Raw genomic sequence first — 26,925 nt, 5'->3', positions numbered from 1 at the left:
CTCTGTCCCCCTCTCTCTGTCTCCCTCCTCTCTCTGTCTCCCTCCTCTCTCTGTCTCTCCTCCCTCTCTCTGTCTCCCCCTCTCTCTGTCTCCCTCCTCTCTCTGTCTCCCTCTGTCTCTCTCTGTCTCCCTCCTCTCTCTGTCTCCCCTCTCTCTGTCTCCCTCCTCTCTCTGTCTCCCTCCTCTCTCTCTGTCTCCCTCCTCTCTCTCTCCTCTCTCCCCTCTCTCTGTCTCCCTCTCTCTCTCTGTCTCCCCTCTCTCTGTCTCCCTCCTCTCTCTGTCTCCCTCCTCTCTCTGTCTCCCCCCTCTCTGTCTGTCTCTCTCTGTCTCCCCCTCTCTCTGTCTCCTCTCTGTCTCCTCCTCTCTCTCTGTCTCCCTCCTCTCTCTGTCTCCCTCCTCTCTCCCCTCTCTCTGTCTCCCTCCTCTCTCTGTCTCCCTCCTCTCTCTGTCTCCCTCCTCTCTCTGTCTCCCTCTCTCTCTCTGTCTCCCTCCCTCTCTCTGTCTCCTCCTCTCTCTGTCTCCTCCTCTGTCTGTCTCTCTGTCCCCTCTCTCTGTCTCCCTCCTCTCTCTGTCTCCCTCTCTCTCTGTCTCCCTCTCTGTCTCTCTGTCTCCCTCCTCTCTCTGTCTCTCTCTGTCTCCCTCCTCTCTCTGTCTCCTCTGTCTCTCTCCTCTCTCTGTCTCCCTCCTCTCTCTGTCTCCCTCCTCTCTCTCTCCCTCCTCTCTCTGTCTCTGTCTCCCTCTCTCTGTCTCCCTCTCTCTCTGTCTCCCTCCTCTCTCTGTCTCTCCCTCCCCTCTCTCTGTCTCTCCCTCCTCTCTCTGTCTCTCTCCTCTCTCTGTCTCCCTCCTCTCTCTGTCTCTCCCTCCTCTCTCTGTCTCCCTCCTCTCTCTGTCTCCCTCCTCTCTCTGTCTCCCTCCTCTCTCTGTCTCCCTCCTCTCTCTGTCTCTCCCTCTCTGTCTCCCCCCTCTCTCTGTCTCCCTCCTCTCTCTGTCTCCCTCCTCTCTCTGTCTCCCTCCTCTCTCTGTCTCTCCTCCTCTCTCTGTCTCTCTCTCTCTGTCTCTCCTCCCTCCTCTCTGTCTCCCTCCTCTCTCTGTCTCCCTCCTCTCTCTGTCTCCCTCCTCTCTCTGTCTCCCTCCTCTCTCTGTCTCTGTCTCCCCCTCTCTCTGTCTCCCTCCTCTCTCTGTCTCCCTCCTCTCTCTGTCTCCCTCTCCTGTCTCTCTGTCTCCCTCCTCTCTCTGTCTCCCTCCTCTCTCTGTCTCCCTCCTCTCTCTGTCTCCCTCCTCTCTCTCTCTGTCTCCCTCCTCTCTGTCTCTCTCTCTGTCTCCCTCCTCTCCCTCTCTGTCTCCCTCCTCTCTCTGTCTCCCTCCTCTCTCTGTCTCCCTCCTCTCTCTGTCTCCCCCTCTCTGTCTCTCTCTCTGTCTCCCTCCTCTCTCTGTCTCCCTCCTCTCTCTGTCTCCCTCCTCTCTCTGTCTCCCTCCTCCCTCTCTCTCTCCCTCCTCTCTCTGTCTCCCTCCTCTCTCTGTCTCTCCTCCCTCCTCTCTGTCTCCCTCCTCTCTCTGTCTCCCTCCTCTCTCTGTCTCCCATCCTCTCTCTGTCTCTCTCTCTCTCTGCAATCCATAGATTGCAACAACAAAAAATAAAATAATAATGTTTCACAGAGCGTCATACCATGTGATATAGATCATCAGACAGTCAGAAATGAAAATACAAAAAAAATAAAAAAAATCCTAATACTTCTTCTTGAGGAACGCAACTTAATGACCGTTATGTGTCAGGTCTTTAGATAAAATGATTCTTCTTTCTTCGCCATTCTCTTCTTCTATTACAGACGGGAAGCTGCCTGCAATAACAAAACATCACTGTTGACACAAAATTAATGTAAAAAAAAAAATAAAAATGGCACAAGAACGAGAGATGTCTATTGGGCGATAAAACTGAAGCTGATCCTAATAAGATCCTAATAAGATCCTAATAAGATCCTAAAACTGAACTGAATACTGTCCACGATAGTCTATGACACTGTTTTAAACATAACGCAGGCCGAGACAAGCTAGAATCAACATTCTAAAACCGTCCTAATGCAACTCATTATCTAACTTCAATCATAACCAAAAACAAAATATCTTCTTAATTCTTTACAAATCTAGTTTAATTTAATTTAAATCTTTTTTTGGGGATAGGCATTAGATTGATATGTTTTGATATCGTTCAGCACCCACTGAATGGTCCACTGGCAGCAGAACAGCTCTGACTGCCCAGACTGACAGTAGGAGATCAGGTCCAAGCCCAGACTGACAGTAGGAGTTCAGGTCCAAGCCCAGACTGACAGTAGGAGTTCAGGTCCAAGCCCAGACTGACAGTAGGAATTCAGGTCCAAGCCCAGACTGACAGTAGGAGTTCAGGTCCAAGCCGGACAGTAGGAGTTTGAGTCCAAGCCCAGACCTACAGTAAGTGTTCAGGTTCAAGCCCAGACTGATAGTAAGTGTTTGAGTCCAAGCCCAGACTGACAGCAGGAGTTCAGGTCCAAGCCCAGACTGACAGTAGGAGATCAGGTCCAAGCCCAGACTGACTGTAGGAGTTTGAGTCCAAGCCCAGACTGGCAGTAGGAGTTTGAGTCCAAGCCCAGACTGACAGTAAGTGTTCAGGTCCAAGTCCAGACTGACAGTAGGAGATCAGGTCCAAGCCCAGACTGACAGTAAGTGTACAGGTCCAAGCCCATACTGACAGTAGGAGTTCAGGTCCAAGCCAAGACGGACAGTAGGAGTTTGATTCCAAGCCCAGACTGACAGCAGGAGTTCAGGTCCAAGCCCAGACTGACAGTAGGAGATCAGGTCCAAGCCCAGACTGACAGTAGGAGTTTGAGTCCAAGCCCAGACTGACAGTAAGTGTTCAGGTCCAATACCAGACTGACAGTAGGAGATCAGGTCCAAGCCCAGACGGACAGTAGGAGTTTGAGTCCAAGCCCAGACTGACAGTAGGAGATCAGGTCCAAGCCCAGACTGACAGTAGGAGTTTGAGTCCAAGCCCAGACTGACAGTAAGTGTTCAGGTCCAAGCCCAGACTGACAGTAGGGGTTTGAGTCCAAGCCCAGACGAACAGTAGGAGATCAGGTCCAAGCCCAGACTGACAGTAGGAGTTTGAGTCTAAGCCCAGACTGACAGTAGGAGTTTGACTCCAAGCCCAGACTGACAGTAGGAGTTCAGGTCAAAGCCCAGATTGACAGTAGGATTTTGAGTCCAAGCCCAGACTGACAGTAAGTGTTCAGGTCCAAGCCCAGATGGACAGTAAGTGTTCAGGTCCAAGCCCAGACTGACAGTAGGAGTTCAGGGCCAAGCCCAGACTGACAGAAAGTGTTCAGTTCCAAGCCCAGACCCCTGTAGTCCACTGGCCAGTACGTGTGGCATCATGGCAGGTAAGTGTGGTTCATTCCCAAGTTTTGATTGATCAGGGCCTCTCCTGCAGGCAGAGAAGAGACCCCCGAGGGGTGGGGGGGTAGGGTCTAGCGGGTGTATCTGTCTGTATGTCGGGGTCATCAAGCATTAAGCATGTCTTTGGGTTGGAACAGCCCAAGGGCTTGAAGGCCTTCCGGTGGAGGAAAGCGTCCTAGGCCTCGGAGCAGCAGCGTTGCTGGTTGATCTTCACCTTGTGTTTGATCCCGTCGTACAGCTCAAAGTTGTAGTTCTCCAATGTGGTGGAGCTCCGTGACGACAGGCCGCTGTAGTAGCAGGTGCAGTAGAGCAGCAGGCCGCCACACACCGCCCCCAGCAGTACGCCCAGGGAAGACATGACGATGATGGTGACCAGGATAGGATCCAGGGTGTACAGCCACGAGTTGTCCTTCTCAGAGACACGTGTCACAGGGGGGTCCATGGACGGGCCAGGGGTACTCCACTCTGGGAACGGGAAACCTGAACATAGGAGACAACATCAGAAGACCCTTTGACACCTAGGCAGTTCATATGAAAAGTACTGTACTGTACAGGAAACACAAGGACAGATCATATCAAATCAAATAACATGTTATTGGTCCCATGGTTAGCAGATGTTATTGGTCACATGGTTAGCAGATGTTATTGGTCACATGGTTAGCAGATGTTATTGGTCACATGGTTAGCAGATGTTATTGGTCACATGGTTAGCAGATGTTATTGGTCCCATGGTTAGCAGATGTTATTGGTCACATGGTTAGCAGATGTTATTGGTCACATGGTTAGCATATGTTAATGGTCACATGGTTAGCAGATGTTATTGGTCCCATGGTTAGCAGATGTTATTGGTCACATGGTTAGCAGATGTTATTGGTCACATGGTTAGCAGATGTTATTGGTCACATGGTTAGCAGATGTTATTGGTCCCATGGTTAGCAGATGTTATTGGTCACATGGTTAGCAGATGCTATTGGTCACATGGTTAGCAGATGTTATTGGTCACATGGTTAGCAGATGTTATTGGTCACATGTGTCACGCCCTGGTCTTAGTATTTTGTGTTTTCTATATTTATTTGGTCAGGCCAGGGTGTGACATGGGTTTATTTTGTGTTGTGTTTATGTATGGGGGTTTTTAGTAGGTTTTGGGATTGTGGCTTAGTGGGGTGTTCTAGCAAAGTCTATGGTTGCCTGAGGCGGTTCTCAATCAGAGGCAGGTGATTCTCGTTGTCTCTGATTGGGAACCATATTTAGGCAGCCATATTCGTTGAGTATTTCGTGGGTGATTGTTCCTGTCTCTGTGTTAGTTGTCACCAGATAGGCTGTATAGGTTTTCACGTTCCGTTTGTTGTTTTGTATTGTTTGTATTCATCTTCATTAAAGATGTCTATTATCAACCACGCTGCATTTTGGTCCGACTCTCCTTCGACGTAAGAAAACCGTAACAGAATCACCCACCACACCAGGACCAAGCGGCGTGGTGACAGGCAGCGGCAGCAGGAGCTACGAAGTTTAGAGTATACGACTTGGGAGGAAATAGACAGGTGGGCGGTCGACCCAGAGAGAGTGCCGGAGCCCGCCTGGGATTCGCTGGAGCAGTGCGAAGAGGGCTATAGGAGAATGGAGTCGAAGAGACATGCACGGCGGCGCAGAAGGAAGCCCGAGAGTCAGCCCCAAAAATGTCTTGGGGGGCTCAGGGAGAGTGTGGCAGAGTCAGGGTTCAAACCTGAGCCAACTCCCCTGTTTATCGTGAGGAGCAGCGATCACAGGACTTCTGGACGTGGGAGGAGATATTGGACGGAAAAGGACCCTGGACACAGCCTGGAGAATATCGCTGCCCCAAAGAAGAACTGGTGGCGGCGAAAGCGGAAAGGTGCTGGTATGAAGAGGCAGCACGGCGACACGGATGGAAGCCCGAGAGTCAGCCCCAAAAATGTATTGGGGGGCTCAGGGAGAGTGTGGCAGAGTCAGGGTTCAGACCTGAGCCAACTCCCCTGTTTATCGTGAGGAGCCAAGGAGGAGACCAGAACCAGAGCCGGTGTTGGAGGTGAGTGAAGCAGAGACTGTGAAGGAGTTAATGGGGAAAGTGGAGGAGAGAGTTACGCGGGAGTTGCTAGGTTGGTGCTTTAGGTACGATATTCGCCCGACGGAGCGTGTCGGGGATTTGATGGCACCTGGGTCAGCGCTCCATACTCGTCCTGAGGTGCGTGTTAGTCGGCTGGTGAAGATTGTGCCAGCCTCACGCACTAGGCCTCCTGTGTACCTACCTAGCCTTACACGTCCTGTGCCAGCCCTGCTCTCAGGCTCTCCAGTACACCTTCACGGTCCGGTCCATCCTGTGCCACCTTCACACACCAGTCCTCCGGTGGCAGCTCCCCGCACCAGGCTTCCTGTGCGTGTCCTCGGCCCAGTACCATCAGTGCCAGCACCAGGCACCAGGCCTTCAGTGCACCTCGCCTGTTCAGCGCTGCCAGAGCCTTTCTCCTCTCCAGCGCTGTCGGAGTCTCCCGCTTGTTTAGCGCTGTCGGAGTCTCCCGCTTGTTTAGCGCTGTCGGAGTCTCCCGCAGGTTTAGCGCTGCCAGAGCCTTCCTCCTCTCCAGTGCTGCCGGAGTCTCCTGCCTGTTCAGCGAAGCCAGAGCTGCCAGTCTGCATGGAGCAGCCAGAATTTCCAGTCTGCATGGAGCAGCCAGAGCTGCCAGTCTGCATGGAGCAGCCAGAGCTGCCAGTCTGCATGGAGCAGCCAGAGCTGCCAGTCTGCATGGATCTTCCAGATCCGCCAATCAGCCAGGATCCGCCAGTCAGCCAGGATCAGCCAGGACCCGCCAGTCAGCCAGGATCTTCCAGAACCGCCAGTCAGCCAGGATCTGCCAGAACCACCAGCTAGCCAGGATCTGCCAGAGCCAACTACATGCCTGAGCTTCCTCTCAGTACTGGGCTTCCTCTCAGTACTGGGCTTCCTCTCAGTCCCGAGCTACCCCTCAGTCCCGAGCTACCCCTCAGTCCCGAGCTTCCCTCAGTCCCGAGCTTCTACCTCAGTCCCGAGCTGCCCCTCAGTCCAGTGGGGTCTTTGGTGAGGGTTATTAGTCCAAGGTCGGCGGCGAGGGTCGCCAATCAAAGGACACGTTACAGGGGACTAAGACTTGGTTGGAGTGGGGTCCACGTCCCGAGCCGGAGCCGCCACCGTGGACAGACGCCCACCCGGACCCTCCCCTATGGGTTTAGGTGTGCGGCCGGGAGTCCGCACCTTGGGGGTTCTGTCACGCCCTGGTCTTAGTATTTTGTGTTTTCTATATTTATTTGGTCAGGCCAGGGTGTGACATGGGTTTATTTTGTGTTGGGTTTATGTATGGGGGTTTTCGTAGGTTTTGGGATTGTGGCTTAGTGGGGTGTTCTAGCAAAGTCTATGGTTGCCTGAGGCGGTTCTCAATCAGAGGCAGGTGATTCTCGTTGTCTCTGATTGGGAACCATATTTAGGCAGCCATATTCGTTGAGTGTTTCGTGGGTGATTGTTCCTGTCTCAGTGTTTTGTATTCACCAGACAGGCTGTTTAGGTTTTTTCGTTCCGTTTGTTGTTTTTGTATTGTTCGTATTTATCGTCATTAAAGATGTCTCGATTTAACCACGCTGCATTTTGGTCCGACTCTCCTTCGACGGAAGAAAACCGTAACAACATGGTTAGCAGATGTTATTGGTCACATGGTTAGCAGATGTTATTGGTCACATGGTTAGCAGATGTTATTGGTCCCATGGTTAGCAGATGTTATTGGTCACATGGTTAGCAGATGTTATTGGTCCCATGGTTAGCAGATGTTATTGGTCACATGGTTAGCAGATGTTATTGGTCACATGGTTAGCAGATGTTATTGGTCACATAGTTAGCAGATGTTATTGGTCACATGGTTAGCAGATGTTATTGGTCACATGGTTAGCAGATGTTATTGGTCACATGGTTAGCAGATGTTATTGGTCACATGGTTAGCAGATGTTATTGGTCACATGGTTAGCAGATGTTATTGGTCACAAGGTTAGCAGATGTTATTGGTCACATGGTTAGCAGATGTTATTGGTCACATGGTTAGCAGATGTTATTGGTCACATGGTTAGCAGATGTTATTGGCCACATGGTTAGCAGATGTTATTGGTCACATGGTGAGCAGATGTTATTGGTCACATGGTTAGCAGATGTTATTGGTCACATGGTTAGCAGATGTTATTGGTCACATGGTTAGCAGATGTTATTGGTCCCATGGTTAGCAGATGTTATTGGTCACATGGTTAGCAGATGTTATTGGTCACATGGTTAGCATATGTTAATGGTCACATGGTTAGCAGATGTTATTGGTCACATGGTTAGCAGATGTTATTGGTCACATGGTTAGCAGATGTTATTGGTCACATGGTTAGCAGATGTTATTGGTCACATGGTTAGCAGATGTTATTGGTCACATGGTTAGCAGATGTTATTGGTCACATGGTTAGCAGATGTTATTGGTCACATGGTTAGCAGATGTTATTGGTCACATGGTTAGCAGATGTTATTGGTCCCATGGTTAGCAGATGTTATTGGTCACATGGTTAGCAGATGTTATTGGTCCCATGGTTAGCAGATGTTATTGGTCACATGGTTAGCAGATGTTATTGGTCACATGGTTAGCAGATGTTATTGGTCACATGGTGAGCAGATGTTATTGGTCACATGGTTAGCAGATGTTATTGGTCACATGGTTAGCAGATGTTATTGGTCACATGGTTAGCAGATGTTATTGGTCCCATGGTTAGCAGATGTTATTGGTCACATGGTTAGCAGATGTTATTGGTCACATGGTTAGCATATGTTAATGGTCACATGGTTAGCAGATGTTATTGGTCACATGGTTAGCAGATGTTATTGGTCACATGGTTAGCAGATGTTATTGGTCACATGGTTAGCAGATGTTATTGGTCACATGGTTAGCAGATGTTATTGGTCACATGGTTAGCAGATGTTATTGGTCACATGGTTAGCAGATGTTATTGGTCACATGGTTAGCAGATGTTATTGGTCACATGGTTAGCAGATGTTATTGGTCACATGGTTAGCAGATGTTATTGGTCACATGGTTAGCAGATGTTATTGGTCACATGGTTAGCAGATGTTATTGGTCACATGGTGAGCAGATGTTAATGGTCACATGGTTAGCAGATGTTAATGCGAGTGTAGCGAAATGCTTGTGCTTCTAGTTCTGACAGTGCAGTAATATCTAACAAGTAATCTAACAATTCCCCAACAACTACCTAATACACACAGGAGTGAATTTTATTTAACATTTATATAATTCAATGAAGAACAGATTGTCACTTGAAAAGACTAGCTGTCATAACCTTACTACCCCACTTAATTCTGTCAAGAATAGTGCCATGTTAAAGGTCCTGAAAAGACTAGCTGTCATAACCTTACTACCCCACTTAATTCTGTCAAGAATAGTGCCATGTTAAAGGTCCTGAAAAGTACTTCCTCTCTCATGGCTAACTACCAGGAAGTTTGAAAATACAGGCTGAGTGGGCGGGGAGCTTATATTCATGAGCTCGCCTTGACTGACAGCTCTTTGAAACGACTATGTCAAGCAACTTGAATGCAGAGTTGCAGTACAATCACCTCAAGCTGATAGATGAATAAGGTCAACTTTTAATTATATTTACGGACACTCTACAGTACAGTCAAATATTATAGGGGAATGGGAAAAAGGAGCTTGAGCGATGAGGTTATCTAACGTTAGCTTGCTGTCTCTGCCTGGCCGGCTCCCCTCTGTCCACTGGGATTCTCTGCCTCTAACCCTATTACAGGGGCTGGCTTGCTAGTGCTCTTCCATGCCGTCCCTAGGAGGGGTGCATCACACCTTGCCAGGCTTTTTTCTGAAGTGATTTTTCTGTCCGGTTTTGCGCCTCCTTTGGCTTGTGAGTTGGGGGAGATCTTTGTGGGCTATGCTCAGCCTTGTCTCAGGGTAGTAAGTCGGTGGTTTGAAGATATCCCTCTACTGGTGTGGGGGCTGTGCTTTGTCAAAGTGAGGGTGGTTATATCCTGCCTGGTTTGCCCTGTCCGGGGGTATCATCATACTCGACCACAGTGTCTCCTGACCCCCATCCAGTCTCAGTCTCCAGTATCGATGCTGCAATAGTCTATGTACCGGGGGGTGCTAGTGTCAGTCTGTTATATCTGGTGTAATTCTCCTGTCTTATCTGGTGTAATTCTCCTGTCTTATCTGGTGTAATTCACCTGTCTTATCTGGTGTAATTCACCTGTCTTACCTGGTGTCCTGTGTGATCTTAATTAAGTATGCTCCCTGTAGTTCTCCCATCCCGGTCCCTCTCCCTCTGAATGATCGGCTATGAAAAGCCAACTGACATTTACTCCTGAGGTGCTGACCTGTTGCACCCTTTACAACCTCTGTGATTATTATTTGACCCTGCTGGTCATCTATGAACGTTTGAACATCTTGGCCATGTTCTGTTATAATCTCCACCCGGCACAGCCAGAAGAGGACTGGCCACCCCTCATAGCCTGGTTCCTCTCTAGGTTTATTCCTAGGTTTTGGCCTTTCTAGGGAGTTTTTCCTAGCCACCGTGCTTCTACATCTGCATTGCTTGCTCTTTGGGGTTTTAGGCTGGGTTTCTGTATAAGCACTTTGAGATATCTGCTTATGTAAAACAGGCTTCATAAATAGTTTTGATTGATTGAATTTGATTGATAGAGTAGCTACAGTATATAGCTACATAAACCACGCCCCTTTGCAAACACGCCTTCTCTGATGTCGGTTTCAAGGCGGTACTTATTTAAATTAGGTAAGAGAATAACATGTTACCATTGGTGTATTAAAACTGGAGTGATGTCACGGGGGAGGGGACCAGTAACTTTATGATCAAACTTCCTCAAAACAACAGTCAGTTTTCGTACTTTGATCTGGTTTCCTTCAAATATCATAACATTTCATGACAAACATGATTTTGACAGTGACGTTTAATTACAGTGGGGCAAAAAAGTATTTAGTCAGCCACCAATTGTGCAAGTTCTCCCACTTTAAAAAGATGAGAGAGGCCTGTAATTTTCATCATAGGTACACTTCAACTATGACAGACAAAATGAGAAAAAAAAATCCAGAAAATCACATTGTAGAATTTGGTCACCTACAAACAAGCAAGATTTCTGGCTCTCACAGACCTGTAACTTCTTCTTTAAGAGGTTCCTCTGTCCTCCACTCGTCACCTGTATTAATGGCACCTGTTTGAACTTGTTATCAGTATAAAAGACTTACAGAAAACATTTGACCTCTGTCATTGCCAACAAAGGGTATATAACAAAGTATTGAGACAAACTTTTGTTATTGACCAAATACTTATTTTCCACCATAATTTGCAAATAAATTCATTAAAAACCTACAATGTGATTTTCTGGATTTTTTTCTCCTCATTTTGTCTGTCATAGTTGAAGTGTACCTATGATGAAAATTACAGGCCTCTCTCATCTTTTAAAGTGGGAGAACTTGCACAATTAGTGTCTGACTAAATACTTGTTTGCCCCACTGTAATTGTCATCCTGGCTAGTTGATGACAGCATGTCGCCTTAGGGTGGACAACAGCGCGTCTTCTCAGGGTGGACGACACCGCTTCTTCTCAGGGTGGACAACAGCGCGTCTTCTCAGGGTGGACGACAGCACGCCGTCTCAGGGTGGACGACAGCGCGTCTTCTCAGGGTGGACGACAGCGTGTCGTCTCAGGGTGGAGGACAGCGTGTGTATCCCAATAGCATCCTATTCCGTCACACTACTTTTTGTTACCTGGTCAGTGCAGTGTGTATGTACAGGTAATAGTGTACCATTTAGGACACAGAGGGTATGTTAGTTAGTTTGGATGACTGGCACCTAGTCAGGATGAGTCTAATTAAACACAGCAGAAACTGTCTGCTACGTCACATGATCAGATCGGCATCGCCGTAGCGACGTCTTACCTCCGTTCACACGTTCCCTGCCGTTGAAAAGTGGTTTATTTCCAAAGTCGATAGGTCTCCAATCTGAAGGAAAGAAACAGGTTGAAACAGGTTGATGTGAGAAAAGGGACCAGACTTTCTACTGGTAGTTAAGTTAACTAGTTAGTTAACTAGTTAGTTCACCAATAGTTACACGACTACAAATGGATGAAGCAGCACGGACACGGCGTGACGAAAATGACAGCGTAGAGACGCTTCTCACGTAAGTTGGTAACGTGACTATTCATTCACAATGGGAGGGACAGGAACATAATTCAACACGGCTTGAAATACACAGTAGCTTTTGTTTGACCATCTGAAACGTGACATGATTTTTATACGAACCACCAAACCAGAGCAGGTAATACTTCAGGAGGACAATAATTCAAAGAAACATATCCCTTTAATAGCACACCCCAATAGCACAATGTCATATTTCCAAGACCGTGAAATTCAACAGATATAATTCCTTATGTCTTTGAAACAGACTGTGGTGCAGCATGGGTAATGTAGTTAACAGTTAAACGGACACACAGTCAAGGCCTTACATTCACAAAGAAGACTTCGCAAAGTGCAAAAGGAAATGACATCATTATTCTCTGTATGAGCATAGGGTACCATTTAAATGACATCATTATTCTCTGTAGTTGGGGTACCATTTAAATGACATCATTATTCTCTGTAGATGGGGTACCATTTAAATGACATCATTATTCTCTGTATTAGCATAGGGTACCATTTAAATGACATCATTATTCTCTGTATGAGCATAGGGTACCATTTAAATTACATCATTATTCTCTGTATTAGCATGGGAACTTGCACAATAGTGTACCATTTAAATGACATCATTATTCTCTGGCTGTGTCTGAAATGACATCATTATTCTCTGGCTGTGTCTGAAATGACATCATTATTCTCTGGCTGTGTCTGAAATGACATCATTATTCTCTGGCTGTGTCTGAAATGACATCATTATTCTCTGGCTGTGTCTGAAATGACATCATTATTCTCTGGCTGTGTCTGAAATGACATCATTATTCTCTGGCTGTGTCTGAAATGACATCATTATTCTCTGGCTGTGTCTGAAATGACATCATTATTCTCTGGCTGTGTCTGAAATGACATCATTATTCTCTGGCTGTGTCTGAAATGACATCATTATTCTCTGGCTGTGTCTGAAATGACATCATTATTCTCTGGCTGTGTCTGAAATGACATCATTATTCTCTGTAGTAGCATAGGGTACCATTTAAATGACATCATTATTCTCTGTATTAGCATAGGGTACCATTTAAATTACATCATTATTCTCTGTATGAGCATAGGGGTCCATTTAAATTACATCATTATTCTCTGTAGTTGGGGTACCATTTAAATGACATCATTATTCTCTGTAGTAGCATAGGGTACCATTTAAATTACATCATTATTCTCTGTATTAGCATAGGGTACCATTTAAATGACATCATTATTCTCTGTATGAGCATAGGGTACCATTTAAATGACATCATTATTCTCTGTAGTTGGGGTACCATTTAAATGACATCATTATTCTCTGTAGTTGGGGTACCATTTAAATGACATCATTATTCTCTGTAGTTGGGGTACCATTTAAATGACATCATTATTCTCTGTAGTTGGGGTACCATTTAAATGACATCATTATTCTCTGTAGTTGGGGTACCATTTAAATGACATCATTATTCTCTGTAGTTGGGGGACCATTTAAATGACATCATTATTCTCTGTAGTTGGGGTACCATTTAAATTACATCATTATTCTCTGTAGTTGGGGGACCATTTAAATGACATCATTATTCTCTGTAGTTGGGGTACCATTTAAATGACATCATTATTCTCTGTAGTTGGGGTACCATTTAAATTACATCATTATTCTCTGTAGTTGGGGTACCATTTAAATGACATCATTATTCTCTGTAGTTGGGGTACCATTTAAATGACATCATTATTCTCTGTAGTTGGGGTACCATTTAAATGACATCATTATTCTCTGTAGTTGGGGTACCATTTAAATGACATCATTATTCTCTGTAGTTGGGGTACCATTTAAATGACATCATTATTCTCTGTAGTTGGGGTACCATTTAAATTACATCATTATTCTCTGTAGATGGGGTACCATTTAAATTACATCATTATTCTCTGTAGTGCAGGGGTACCATTTAAATGACATCATTATTCTCTGTAGTTGGGGGACCATTTAAATGACATCATTATTCTCTGTATGAGCATAGGGTACCATTTAAATGACATCATTATTCTCTGTAGTTGGGGTACCATTTAAATGACATCATTATTCTCTGTAGTTGGGGTACCATTTAAATGACATCATTATTCTCTGTAGTTGGGGTACCATTTAAATGACATCATTATTCTCTGTAGTTGGGGTACCATTTAAATGACATCATTATTCTCTGTATGAGCATAGGGTACCATTTAAATGACATCATTATTCTCTGTAGTTGGGGTACCATTTAAATGACATCATTATTCTCTGTAGTTGGGGTACCATTTAAATGACATCATTATTCTCTGTAGTTGGGGTACCATTTAAATGACATCATTATTCTCTGTAGATGGGGTACCATTTAAATGACATCATTATTCTCTGTATGAGCATAGGGTACCATTTAAATTACATCATTATTCTCTGTAGTTGGGGTACCATTTAAATTACATCATTATTCTCTGTATGAGCATAGGGTACCATTTAAATTACATCATTATTCTCTGTATGAGCATAGGGTACCATTTAAATGACATCATTATTCTCTGTAGTTGGGGTACCATTTAAATGACATCATTATTCTCTGTAGTTGGGGTACCATTTAAATGACATCATTATTCTCTGTATGAGCATAGGGTACCATTTAAATGACATCATTATTCTCTGTAGTTGGGGTACCATTTAAATGACATCATTATTCTCTGTAGATGGGGTACCATTTAAATGACATCATTATTCTCTGTAGTTGGGGTACCATTTAAATGACATCATTATTCTCTGTAGTTGGGGTACCATTTAAATGACATCATTATTCTCTGTATTAGCATAGGGTACCATTTAAATGACATCATTATTCTCTGTATTAGCATAGGGTACCATTTAAATGACATCATTATTCTCTGTATTAGCATAGGGTACCATTTAAATGACATCATTATTCTCTGTATTAGCATAGGGTACCATTTAAATGACATCATTATTCTCTGTAGTTGGGGTACCATTTAAATGACATCATTATTCTCTGTAGTTGGGGTACCATTTAAATGACATCATTATTCTCTGTAGTTGGGGTACCATTTAAATTACATCATTATTCTCTGTAGTTGGGGTACCATTTAAATTACATCATTATTCTCTGTATTAGCATGGGGTACCATTTAAATTACATCCTTATTCTCTGTATTAGCATAGGGTACCATTTAAATGGCATCCTACATTATTCTCTGTATTAGTTGGGGTACCATTTAAATGACATCATTATTCTCTGTATTAGCATGGGGTACCATTTAAATTACATCATTATTCTCTGTATTAGGGGTACCATTTAAATGACATCATTATTCTCTGTAGTAGCATAGGGTACCATTTAAATGACATCATTATTCTCTGTAGTTGGGGTACCATTTAAATGACATCATTATTCTCTGTAGTTGGGGTACCATTTAAATGACATCATTATTCTCTGTATGAGCATAGGGTACCATTTAAATGACATCATTATTCTCTGTATGAGCATAGGGTACCATTTAAATGACATCATTATTCTCTGTAGTTGGGGTACCATTTAAATGACATCATTATTCTCTGTAGTTGGGGTACCATTTAAATGACATCATTATTCTCTGTAGTTGGGGTACCATTTAAATTACATCATTATTCTCTGTAGTAGCATGGGGTACCATTTAAATTACATCATTATTCTCTGTAGTTGGGGTACCATTTAAATTACATCATTATTCTCTGTAGTTGGGGTACCATTTAAATGACATCATTATTCTCTGTATTAGCATGGGGTACCATTTAAATTACATCATTATTCTCTGTATTAGCATAGGGTACCATTTAAATGACATCATTATTCTCTGTATTAGCATGGGGTACCATTTAAATGACATCATTATTCTCTGTATTAGCATGGGGTACCATTTAAATTACATCATTATTCTCTGTATTAGCATAGGGTACCATTTAAATTACATCATTATTCTCTGTATTAGCATAGGGTACCATTTAAATTACATCATTATTCTCTGTATTAGCATGGGGTACCATTTAAATTACATCCTTATTCTCTGTATTAGCATAGAGTACCATTTAAATGGCATCATTATTCTCTGTATTAGCATAGGGTACCATTTAAATGACATCATTATTCTCTGTAGTTGGGGTACCATTTAAATGACATCATTATTCTCTGTAGTTGGGGTACCATTTAAATGACATCATTATTCTCTGTAGTTGGGGTACCATTTAAATTACATCATTATTCTCTGTAGTTGGGGTACCATTTAAATTACATCATTATTCTCTGTACCATTTAAATGACATCATTATTCTCTGTATGAGCATAGGGTACCATTTAAATGACATCATTATTCTCTGTAGTTGGGGTACCATTTAAATGACATCATTATTCTCTGTAGTTGGGGTACCATTTAAATGACATCATTATTCTCTGTAGTTGGGGTACCATTTAAATTACATCATTATTCTCTGTATTAGCATGGGGTACCATTTAAATTACATCCTTATTCTCTGTATTAGCATAGGGTACCATTTAAATGGCATCCTACATTATTCTCTATATTAGCGTAGGGTGCCATTTTGGAAGCACACAGTACAAAACTCTAGAGGCCTCGAAGCCAGGTAAGACGACCCTGATAGAGAAACGAGACCTCTGACATCAAGGTTTCACCAATCACACTTTACTAGTTTGGTTTTGATTCTTCTTTGAATCTATGACATCCTTGAATCTTTTATTAATTAAAAAAAAACATTAGATAAGAACAGTGAGAAGGAAACAGAAACAGAGAAACATCAATGGACATATTGTGTGGAATCTTCATCAAGCAACGTCTATATCCTCTCCATGCTCAGCAGTAGGGTTTATTATAGGGTTCCTAACATCCTAGCATCTTATTATAGGGGTCCTAACATCCTAGCATCTTATTATTGGGGTCCTAACATCCTAGCATCTTATTATAGGGGTCCTAACATCCTAGCATCTTATTATAGGGTTCCTAACATCCTAGCATCTTATTATTGGGGTCCTAACATCCTAACATCTTATTATAGGGTTCCTAACATCCTAACATCTTATTATTGGGGTCCTAACATCCTAACATCTTATTATAGGGGTCCTAAACATCCTAACATCTTATTATAGGGGTCCTAACATCCTAGCATCTTATTATTGGGGTCCTAACATCCTAACATCTTATTATAGGGGTCCTAACATCCTAGCATCTTATTATTGGGTTCCTAACATCCTAGCATCTTATTATTGGGGTCCTAACATCCTAACATCTTATTATAGGGTTCCTAACATCCTAGCATCTTATTATAGGGGTCCTAACATCCTAGCATGTTATTATAGGGTTCCTAACATCCTAGCATCTTATTATTGGGGTCCTAACATCCTAACATCTTATTATAGGGTTCCTAACATCCTAACATCTTATTATTGGGGTCCTAACATCCTAACATCTTATTATAGGGGTCCTAACATCCTAACATCTTATTATAGGGGTCCTAACATCCTAGCATCTTATTATTGGGGTCCTAACATCCTAACATCTTATTATAGGGGTCCTAACATCCTAGCATCTTATTATTGGGGTCCTAACATCCTAACATCTTATTATAGGGGTCCTAACATCCTAGCATCTTATTATAGGGGTCCTAACATCCTAACATCTTATTATAGGGGTCCTAACATCCTAACACCTTATTATAAGGGTCCTAACATACTAACACCTTATTATAGGGGTCCTAACATCCTAACATCTAATTATAGTGGTACCAATATCCTAACATCTTATTATAGGGGTCCTAACATCTTATTATAGGGGTCCTAACATCCTAGCATCTTATTATAGGTGTCCTAACATCCTAACATCTTATTATAGGGGTCCTAACATCCTAACATTTTATTACAGTGGTACCAATATCCTAACATCTTATTATAGGGGTCCTAACATCTTATTATAGGGGTCCTAACATCCTAACACCTTATTATAGGGGTCCTAACATCCTAACATCTTATTATAATGGTACTAATATCCGAACATCTTATTATAGGGTTCCTAACATACTAACACCTTATTATAGGGGTCCTAACATCCTAACATCTTATTATAGTGGTCCTAACATCCTGACATCTTATTATAGGGGTCTTAACATCTCATTATAGGAGTCTTAACATCTTATTATAGGGGTCCTAACATCCTAACATCTTATTACAGTGGTACTAACATCCTGACATCTTATTATAGGGGTCTTAACATCTCATTATAGGAGTCTTAACATCTTATTATAGGGGTCCTAACATCCTAACATCTTATTACAGTGGTACTAATATCCTAACATCTTATTATAGGGGCCCTAACATCCTAACACCTTATTATAGGGGTCCTAACATCCTAACATTTTATTATAGTGGTACCAATATCCTAACATCTTATTATAGGGGTCCTAACAAACATCTTATTATAGTGGTTCCTAACATCCTAACATCTTATTATAGGGGTCCTAACATTTTATTATAGTGGTACTAATATCCTAACATCTTATTATAGGGGTCCTAACATCCTAACATCTTGTTATAAGGGTCCTAACATCCTAACATCTTATTATTAGGGGTTCGAACATCTTATTATAGGGGTCCTAACATCCTAACATCTTATTATAGGGGTCCTAACATCCTAACATCTTATTATAGGGCTCCTAATATCCTAACATCTTATTATAGGGGTCCTAACATCTTATTATAAGGGTCCTAACATCCTAAAGCTCTTTTCTGTCTACTTCCATACTGAGTGGTAGAAGAATGAAAGAGTTTTACTCAGGCAGAGCCATGGACGGCTGCTTGGCACTATACGGCTCTTTCCATTTGAGTCCCCTCTTAGTGTTTTAGCTCAATCATTTCACTTTGATGAGCATCATCTCAAATGGCACCCTAATTCCCTATATAGTGCATTACTTTTGACCAGGGCCCGATAGGAGTCTGTTCAAACGTAATGAGGAAATAGGGTGCAATTTGGGATGAAGACCAAAGTGACTGGGAAAGAAGTGCTTACTGCAGATTTAATAAATGTGATCAGATCCATTAACTAATTAGAATTATTAAAACGGCATCCCCAGCCGCGCCCTCAGAGCATGCGCAGACCAGCTGGCCGGTGTGTTTACGGACATATTCAATCAATCCCTATACCAGTCTGCTGTTCCCACATGTTTCAAGAGGGCCACCATTGTTCCTGTTCCCAAGAAAGCTAAGGTAACTGAGCTAAACGACTACCGCCCCGTAGCACTCACATCCGTCATCATGAAGTGCTTTGAGAGACTAGTCAAGGACCATATCACCTCCACCCTACCTGACACCCTAGACCCACTCCAATTTGCTTACCGCCCAAATAGGTCCACAGACGATGCAATCTCAACCACACTGCACACTGCCCTAACCCATCTGGACAAGAGGAATACCTATGTGAGAATGCTGTTCATCGACTACAGCTCGGCATTCAACACCATAGTACCCTCCAAGCTCGTCATCAAGCTCGAGACCCTGGGTCTCGACCCCGCCCTGTGCAACTGGGTACTGGACTTCCTGATGGGCCGCCCCCAGGTGGTGAGGGTAGGCAACAACATCTCCTCCCCGCTGATCCTCAACACTGGGGCCCCACAAGGGTGCGTTCTGAGCCCTCTCCTGTACTCCCTGTTCACCCACGACTGCGTGGCCACGCACGCCTCCAACTCAATCATCAAGTTTGCGGACGACACAACAGTGGTAGGCTTGATTACCAACAACGACGAGACGGCCTACAGGGAGGAGGTGAGGGCCCTCGGAGTGTGGTGTCAGGAAAATAACCTCACACTCAACGTCAACAAAACTAAGGAGATGTGGACTTCAGGAAACAGCAGAGGGAACACCCCCATCCACATCGATGGAACAGTAGTGGAGAGGGTAGCAAGTTTTAAGTTCCTCGGCATACACATCACAGACAAACTGAATTGGTCCACTCACACAGACAGCATCGTGAGGAAGGCGCAGCAGCGCCTCTTCAACCTCAGGAGGCTGAAGAAATTCGGCTTGTCACCAAAAGCACTCACAAACTTCTACAGATGCACAATCGAGAGCATCCTGGCGGGCTGTATCACCGCCTGGTATGGCAACTGCACCGCCCTCAACCGTAAGGCTCTCCAGAGGGTAGTGAGGTCTGCACAACGCATCACCAGGGCAAACTACCTGCCCTCCAGGACACCTACACCACCCGATGCTACAGGAAGGCCATAAAGATCATCAAGGACATCAACCACCGAGCCACTGCCTGTTCACCCCGCTGCCATCCAGAAGGCGAGGTCAGTACAGGTGCATCAAAGCTGGGACCGAGAGACTGAAAAACAGCTTCTATCTCAAGGCCATCAGACTGTTAAACAGCCACCACTAACATTGAGTGGCTGCTGCCAACACACTGTCAATGACACTGACTCAACTCCAGCCACTTTAATAATGGGAATTGATGGGAAATGATGTAAATATATCACTAGCCACTTTAACCAATGCTACCTTATATAATGTTACTTACCCTACATTATTCATCTCATATGCATACGTATATACTGTACTCTATATCATTGACTGCATCCTTATGTAATACATGTATCACTAGCCACTTTAACTATGCCACTTTGTTTACATACTCATCTCATATGTATATACTGTACTCGATATCATCTACTGTATCTTGCCTATGCTGCTCTGTACCATCACTCATTCATATATCCTTATGTACATATTCTTTATCCCCTTACACTGTGTATAAGACAGTAGTTTTTTGGAATTGTTAGTTAGATTACTTGTTGGTTATTACTGCATTGTCGGAACTAGAAGCACAAGCATTTCGCTACACTCGCATTAACATCTGCTAACCATGTGTATGTGACAAATAAAATTTGATTTGATTAGATGTTTAAAAAGGCTTTCAACAACTGTCATCTGAGAGAAGGGAAGCAGGCTGATTTAAAAAGGCTTTCAACAACTGTCATCTGAGAGCAGGGAAGCAGGCTGATTTAAAAAGGCTTTCAACAACTGTCATCTGAGAGCAGGGAAGCAGGCTGATTTAAAAAGGCTTTCAACAACTGTCATCTGAGAGCAGGGAAGCAGGCTGATTTAAAAAGGCTTTCAACAACTGTCATCTGAGAGCAGGAAGCTGATTTAAAAGGCTTTCAACAACTGTCATCTGAGAGCAGGGAAGCTGATTTAAAAGGCTTTCAACAACTGTCATCTGAGAGCAGGGAAGCTGATTTAAAAAGGCTTTCAACAACTGTCATCTGAGAGCAGGGAAGCTGATTTAAAAGGCTTTCAACAACTGTCATCTGAGAGCAGGAAGCTGATTAAAAAGGCTTTCAACAACTGTCATCTGAGAGCAGGGAAGCTGATTTAAAAAGGCTTTCAACAACTGTCATCTGAGAGCAGGGAAGCAGGCTGATTTAAAAACGCTTTCAACAACTGTCATCTGAGAGAAGGGAAGCAGGCTGATTTAAAAAGGCTTTCAACAACTGTCATCTGAGAGCAGGGAAGCAGGCTGATTTAAAAAGGCTTTCAACAACTGTCATCTGAGAGCAGGGAAGCAGGCTGATTTAAAAAGGCTTTCAACAACTGTCATCTGAGAGCAGGGAAGCAGGCTGATTTAAAAAGGCTTTCAACAACTGTCATCTGAGAGCAGGGAAGCAGGCTGATTTAAAAAGGCTTTCAACAACTGTCATCTGAGAGCAGGGAAGCAGGCTGATTTAAAAAGGCTTTCAACAACTGTCATCTGAGAGCAGGGAAGCAGGCTGATTTAAAAAGGCTTTCAACAACTGTCATCTGAGAGCAGGGAAGCAAGCTGATTTAAAAGGCTTTCAACAACTGTCATCTGAGAGCAGGGAAGCAGGCTGATTTAAAAAGGCTTTCAACAACTATCATCTGAGAGCAGGGAAGCAGGCTGATTTAAAAGGCTTTCAACAACTGTCATCTGAGAGCAGGGAAGCAGGCTGATTTAAAAGGCTTTCAACAACTGTCATCTGAGAGCAGGGAAGCAGGCTGATTTAAAAAGGCTTTCAACAACTGTCATCTGAGAGCAGGGAAGCAGGCTGATTTAAAAAGGCTTTCAACAACTGTCATCTGAGAGCAGGGAAGCTGATTTAAAAAGGCTTTCAACAACTGTCATCTGAGAGCAGGGAAGCAGGCTGATTTAAAAGGCTTTCAACAACTGTCATCTGAGAGCAGGGAAGCAGGCTGATTTAAAAAGGCTTTCAACAACTGTCATCTGAGAGCAGGGAAGCAGGCTGATTTAAAAAGGCTTTCAACAACTGTCATCTGAGAGCAGGGAAGCAGGCTGATTTAAAAAGGCTTTCAACAACTGTCATCTGAGAGCAGGGAAGCAGGCTGATTTAAAAAGGCTTTCAACAACTGTCATCTGAGAGAAGGGAAGCAGGCTGATTTAAAAAGGCTTTCAACAACTGTCATCTGAGAGCAGGGAAGCAGGCTGATTTAAAAAGGCTTTCAACAACTGTCATAAAAGGCTTTCAACAACTGTCATCTGAGAGCAGGGAGCAGGCTGATTTAAAAAGGCTTTCAACAACTGTCATCTGAGAGCAGGGAAGCTGATTTAAAAAGGCTTTCAACAACTGTCATCTGAGAGCAGGGAAGCTGATTTAAAAAGGCTTTCAACAACTGTCATCTGAGAGCAGGGAAGCTGATTTAAAAAGGCTTTCAACAACTGTCATCTGAGAGCAGGGAAGCTGATTTAAAAAGGCTTTCAACAACTGTCATCTGAGAGCAGGAAGCTGATTTAAAAAGGCTGATTGAGAAAAGGCTTTCAACAACTGTCATCTGAGAGCAGGGAAGCTGATTTAAAAAGGCTTTCAACAACTGTCATCTGAGAGCAGGAAGCTGATTTAAAAAGGCTTTCAACAACTGTCATCTGAGAGCAGGGAAGCTGATTTAAAAGGCTTTCAACAACTGTCATCTGAGAGCAGGGAAGCAGGCTGATTTAAAAGGCTTTCAACAACTGTCATCTGAGAGCAGGGAAGCAGGCTGATTTAAAAGGCTTTCAACAACTGTCATCTGAGAGCAGGGAAGCAGGCTGATTTAAAAAGGCTTTCAACAACTGTCATCTGAGAGCAGGGAAGCAGGCTGATTTAAAAAGGCTTTCAACAACTGTCATCTGAGAGCAGGAAGCAGGCTGATTTAAAAAGGCTTTCAACAACTGTCATCTGAGAGCAGGGAAGCAGGCTGATTTAAAAGGCTTTCAACAACTGTCATCTGAGAGCAGGGAAGCAGGCTGATTTAAAAAGGCTTTCAACAACTGTCATCTGAGAGCAGGGAAGCAGGCTGATTTAAAAAGGCTTTCAACAACTGTCATCTGAGAGCAGGGAAGCAGGCTGATTTAAAAAGGCTTTCAACAACTGTCATCTGAGAGCAGGAAGCAGGCTGATTTAAAAAGGCTTTCAACAACTGTCATCTGAGAGCAGGGAAGCAGGCTGATTTAAAAAGGCTTTCAACAACTGTCATCTGAGAGCAGGGAAGCAGGCTGATTTAAAAAGGCTTTCAACAACTGTCATCTGAGAGCAGGGAAGCAGGCTGATTTAAAAAGGCTTTCAACAACTGTCATCTGAGAGCAGGGAAGCAGGCTGATTTAAAAAGGCTTTCAACAACTGTCATCTGAGAGCAGGGAAAGCTGATTTAAAAAGGCTTTCAACAACTGTCATCTGAGAGCAGGGAAGCTGATTTAAAAAGGCTTTCAACAACTGCTGATTTAAAAAGGCTTTCAACAACTGTCATCTGAGAGCAGAAGGGAAGCAGGCTGATTTAAAAAGGCTTTCAACAACTGTCATCTGAGAGCAGGGAAGCAGGCTGATTTAAAAAGGCTTTCAACAACTGTCATCTGAGAGCAGGAAGCAGGCTGATTTAAAAAGGCTTTCAACAACTGTCATCTGAGAGCAGGAAGCAGGCTGATTTAAAAGGCTTTCAACAACTGTCATCTGAGAGCAGGGAAGCAGGCTGATTTAAAAAGGCTTTCAACAACTGTCATCTGAGAGCAGGGAAGCAGGCTGATTTAAAAAAGGCTTTCAACAACTGTCATCTGAGAGCAGGGAAGCAGGCTGATTTAAAAAGGCTTTCAACAACTGTCATCTGAGAGCAGGGAAGCTGATTTAAAAGGCTTTCAACAACTGTCATCTGAGAGCAGGGAAGCTGATTTAAAAAGGCTTTCAACAACTGTCATCTGAGAGCAGGGAAGCTGATTTAAAAAGGCTTTCAACAACTGTCATCTGAGAGCAGGGAAAGCTGATTTAAAAGGCTTTCAACAACTGTCATCTGAGAGCAGGGAAGCTGATTTAAAAAGGCTTTCAACAACTGTCATCTGAGAGCAGGAAGCTGATTTAACAGGCTTTCAACAACTGTCATCTGAGAGCAGGGAAGCTGATTTAAAAGGCTTTCAACAACTGTCATCTGAGAGCAGGGAAGCAGGCTGATTTAAAAAGGCTTTCAACAACTGTCATCTGAGAGCAGGGAAGCTGATTTAAAAGGCTTTCAACAACTGTCATCTGAGAGCAGGGAAAGCTGATTTAAAAAAGGCTTTCAACAACTGTCATCTGAGAGCAGGAAGCAGGCTGATTTAAAAAGGCTTTCAACAACTGTCATCTGAGAGCAGGGAAGCAGGCTGATTTAAAAAGGCTTTCAACAACTGTCATCTGAGAGCAGGAAGCAGGCTGATTTAAAAAGGCTTTCAACAACTGTCATCTGAGAGCAGGGAAGCAGGCTGATTTAAAAAGGCTTTCAACAACTGTCATCTGAGAGCAGGGAAGCAGGCTGATTTAAAAAGGCTTTCAACAACTGTCATCTGAGAGCAGGGAAGCAGGCTGATTTAAAAAGGCTTTCAACAACTGTCATCTGAGAGCAGGGAAGCAGGCTGATTTAAAAAGGCTTTCAACAACTGTCATCTGAGAGCAGGGAAGCAGGCTGATTTAAAGGCTTTCAACAACTGTCATCTGAGAGCAGGGAAGCAGGCTGATTTAAAAGGCTTTCAACAACTGTCATCTGAGAGCAGGGAAGCAGGCTGATTTAAAAAGGCTTTCAACAACTGTCATCTGAGAGCAGGGAAGCAGGCTGATTTAAAAAGGCTTTCAACAACTGTCATCTGAGAGCAGGAAGCAGGCTGATTTAAAAGGCTTTCAACAACTGTCATCTGAGAGCAGGGAAGCAGGCTGATTTAAAAAGGCTTTCAACAACTGTCATCTGAGAGCAGGAAGCAGGCTGATTTAAAAAGGCTTTCAACAACTGTCATCTGAGAGCAGGGAAGCAGGCTGATTTAAAAAGGCTTTCAACAACTGTCATCTGAGAGCAGGGAAGCAGGCTGATTTAAAAAGGCTTTCAACAACTGTCATCTGAGAGCAGGGAAGCAGGCTGATTTAAAAAGGCTTTCAACAACTGTCATCTGAGAGCAGGGAAGCAGGCTGATTTAAAAGGCTTTCAACAACTGTCATCTGAGAGCAGGGAAGCAGGCTGATTTAAAAAGGCTTTCAACAACTGTCATCTGAGAGCAGGGAAGCAGGCTGATTTAAAAGGCTTTCAACAACTGTCATCTGAGAGCAGGGAAGCAGGCTGATTTAAAAAGGCTTTCAACAACTGTCATCTGAGAGCAGGGAAGCAGGCTGATTTAAAAAGGCTTTCAACAACTGTCATCTGAGAGCAGGGAAGCAGGCTGATTTAAAAGGCTTTCAACAACTGTCATCTGAGAGCAGGGAAGCAGGCTGATTTAAAAAAGGCTTTCAACAACTGTCATCTGAGAGCAGGAAGCAGGCTGATTTAAAAAGGCTTTCAACAACTGTCATCTGAGAGCAGGGAAGCAGGCTGATTTAAAAAGGCTTTCAACAACTGTCATCTGAGAGCAGGGAAGCAGGCTGATTTAAAAGGCTTTCAACAACTGTCATCTGAGAGCAGGGAAGCAGGCTGATTTAAAAAGGCTTTCAACAACTGTCATCTGAGAGCAGGGAAGCAGGCTGATTTAAAAAGGCTTTCAACAACTGTCATCTGAGAGCAGGGAAGCAGGCTGATTTAAAAGGCTTTCAACAACTGTCATCTGAGAGCAGGGAAGCAGGCTGATTTAAAAAGGCTTTCAACAACTGTCATCTGAGAGCAGGGAAGCAGGCTGATTTAAAAGGCTTTCAACAACTGTCATCTGAGAGCAGGAAGCAGGCTGATTTAAAAAGGCTTTCAACAACTGTCATCTGAGAGCAGGGAAGCAGGCTGATTTAAAAAGGCTTTCAACAACTGTCATCTGAGAGCAGGAAGCAGGCTGATTTAAAAAGGCTTTCAACAACTGTCATCTGAGAGCAGGGAAGCAGGCTGATTTAAAAAGGCTTTCAACAACTGTCATCTGAGAGCAGGGAAGCAGGCTGATTTAAAAAGGCTTTCAACAACTGTCATCTGAGAGCAGGGAAGCAGGCTGATTTAAAAGGCTTTCAACAACTGTCATCTGAGAGCAGGGAAGCAGGCTGATTTAAAAAGGCTTTCAACAACTGTCATCTGAGAGCAGGGAAGCAGGCTGATTTAAAAGGCTTTCAACAACTGTCATCTGAGAGCAGGGAAGCAGGCTGATTTAAAAAGGCTTTCAACAACTGTCATCTGAGAGCAGGGAAGCAGGCTGATTTAAAAAGGCTTTCAACAACTGTCATCTGAGAGCAGGGAAGCAGGCTGATTTAAAAGGCTTTCAACAACTGTCATCTGAGAGCAGGGAAGCAGGCTGATTTAAAAGGCTTTCAACAACTGTCATCTGAGAGCAGGGAAGCAGGCTGATTTAAAAGGCTTTCAACAACTGTCATCTGAGAGCAGGGAAGCAGGCTGATTTAAAAAGGCTTTCAACAACTGTCATCTGAGAGCAGGGAAGCAGGCTGATTTAAAAGGCTTTCAACAACTGTCATCTGAGAGCAGGGAAGCAGGCTGATTTAAAAGGCTTTCAACAACTGTCATCTGAGAGCAGGGAAGCAGGCTGATTTAAAAGGCTTTCAACAACTGTCATCTGAGAGCAGGGAAGCAGGCTGATTTAAAAAGGCTTTCAACAACTGTCATCTGAGAGCAGGGAAGCAGGCTGATTTAAAAGGCTTTCAACAACTGTCATCTGAGAGCAGGGAAGCAGGCTGATTTAAAAGGCTTTCAACAACTGTCATCTGAGAGCAGGGAAGCAGGCTGATTTAAAAAGGCTTTCAACAA

General features: G+C 43.7%; 1 protein-coding gene across 1 annotated transcript in view; it reads right to left on the bottom strand.

Annotated features, from left to right (window-relative positions):
• Positions 1–2,273: 2,273 nt before the first annotated feature.
• Positions 2,274–26,925, bottom strand: part of LOC112246167 (neuropilin-2) — a 320,170-nt gene continuing 295,518 nt past the window's right edge. The window contains exons 17-18 of the mRNA XM_042320049.1: positions 11,405–11,467; positions 2,274–3,906 (exon numbers count right to left, since the gene is read on the bottom strand). Coding sequence (XP_042175983.1) covers positions 3,602–3,906; positions 11,405–11,467 — 368 coding nt within the window. The 3' untranslated portion in view covers positions 2,274–3,601. The remainder of the gene's footprint in view (positions 3,907–11,404; positions 11,468–26,925) is intronic.

Source organism: Oncorhynchus tshawytscha, linkage group LG03 (assembly GCF_018296145.1).
Source record: "Oncorhynchus tshawytscha isolate Ot180627B linkage group LG03, Otsh_v2.0, whole genome shotgun sequence".
Taxonomy (NCBI): Eukaryota; Metazoa; Chordata; class Actinopteri; order Salmoniformes; family Salmonidae; genus Oncorhynchus; species Oncorhynchus tshawytscha.
The sequence above is the reverse complement of the archived record's forward strand: the minus strand, read 5'-3'. Positions and strand labels throughout refer to the sequence as shown.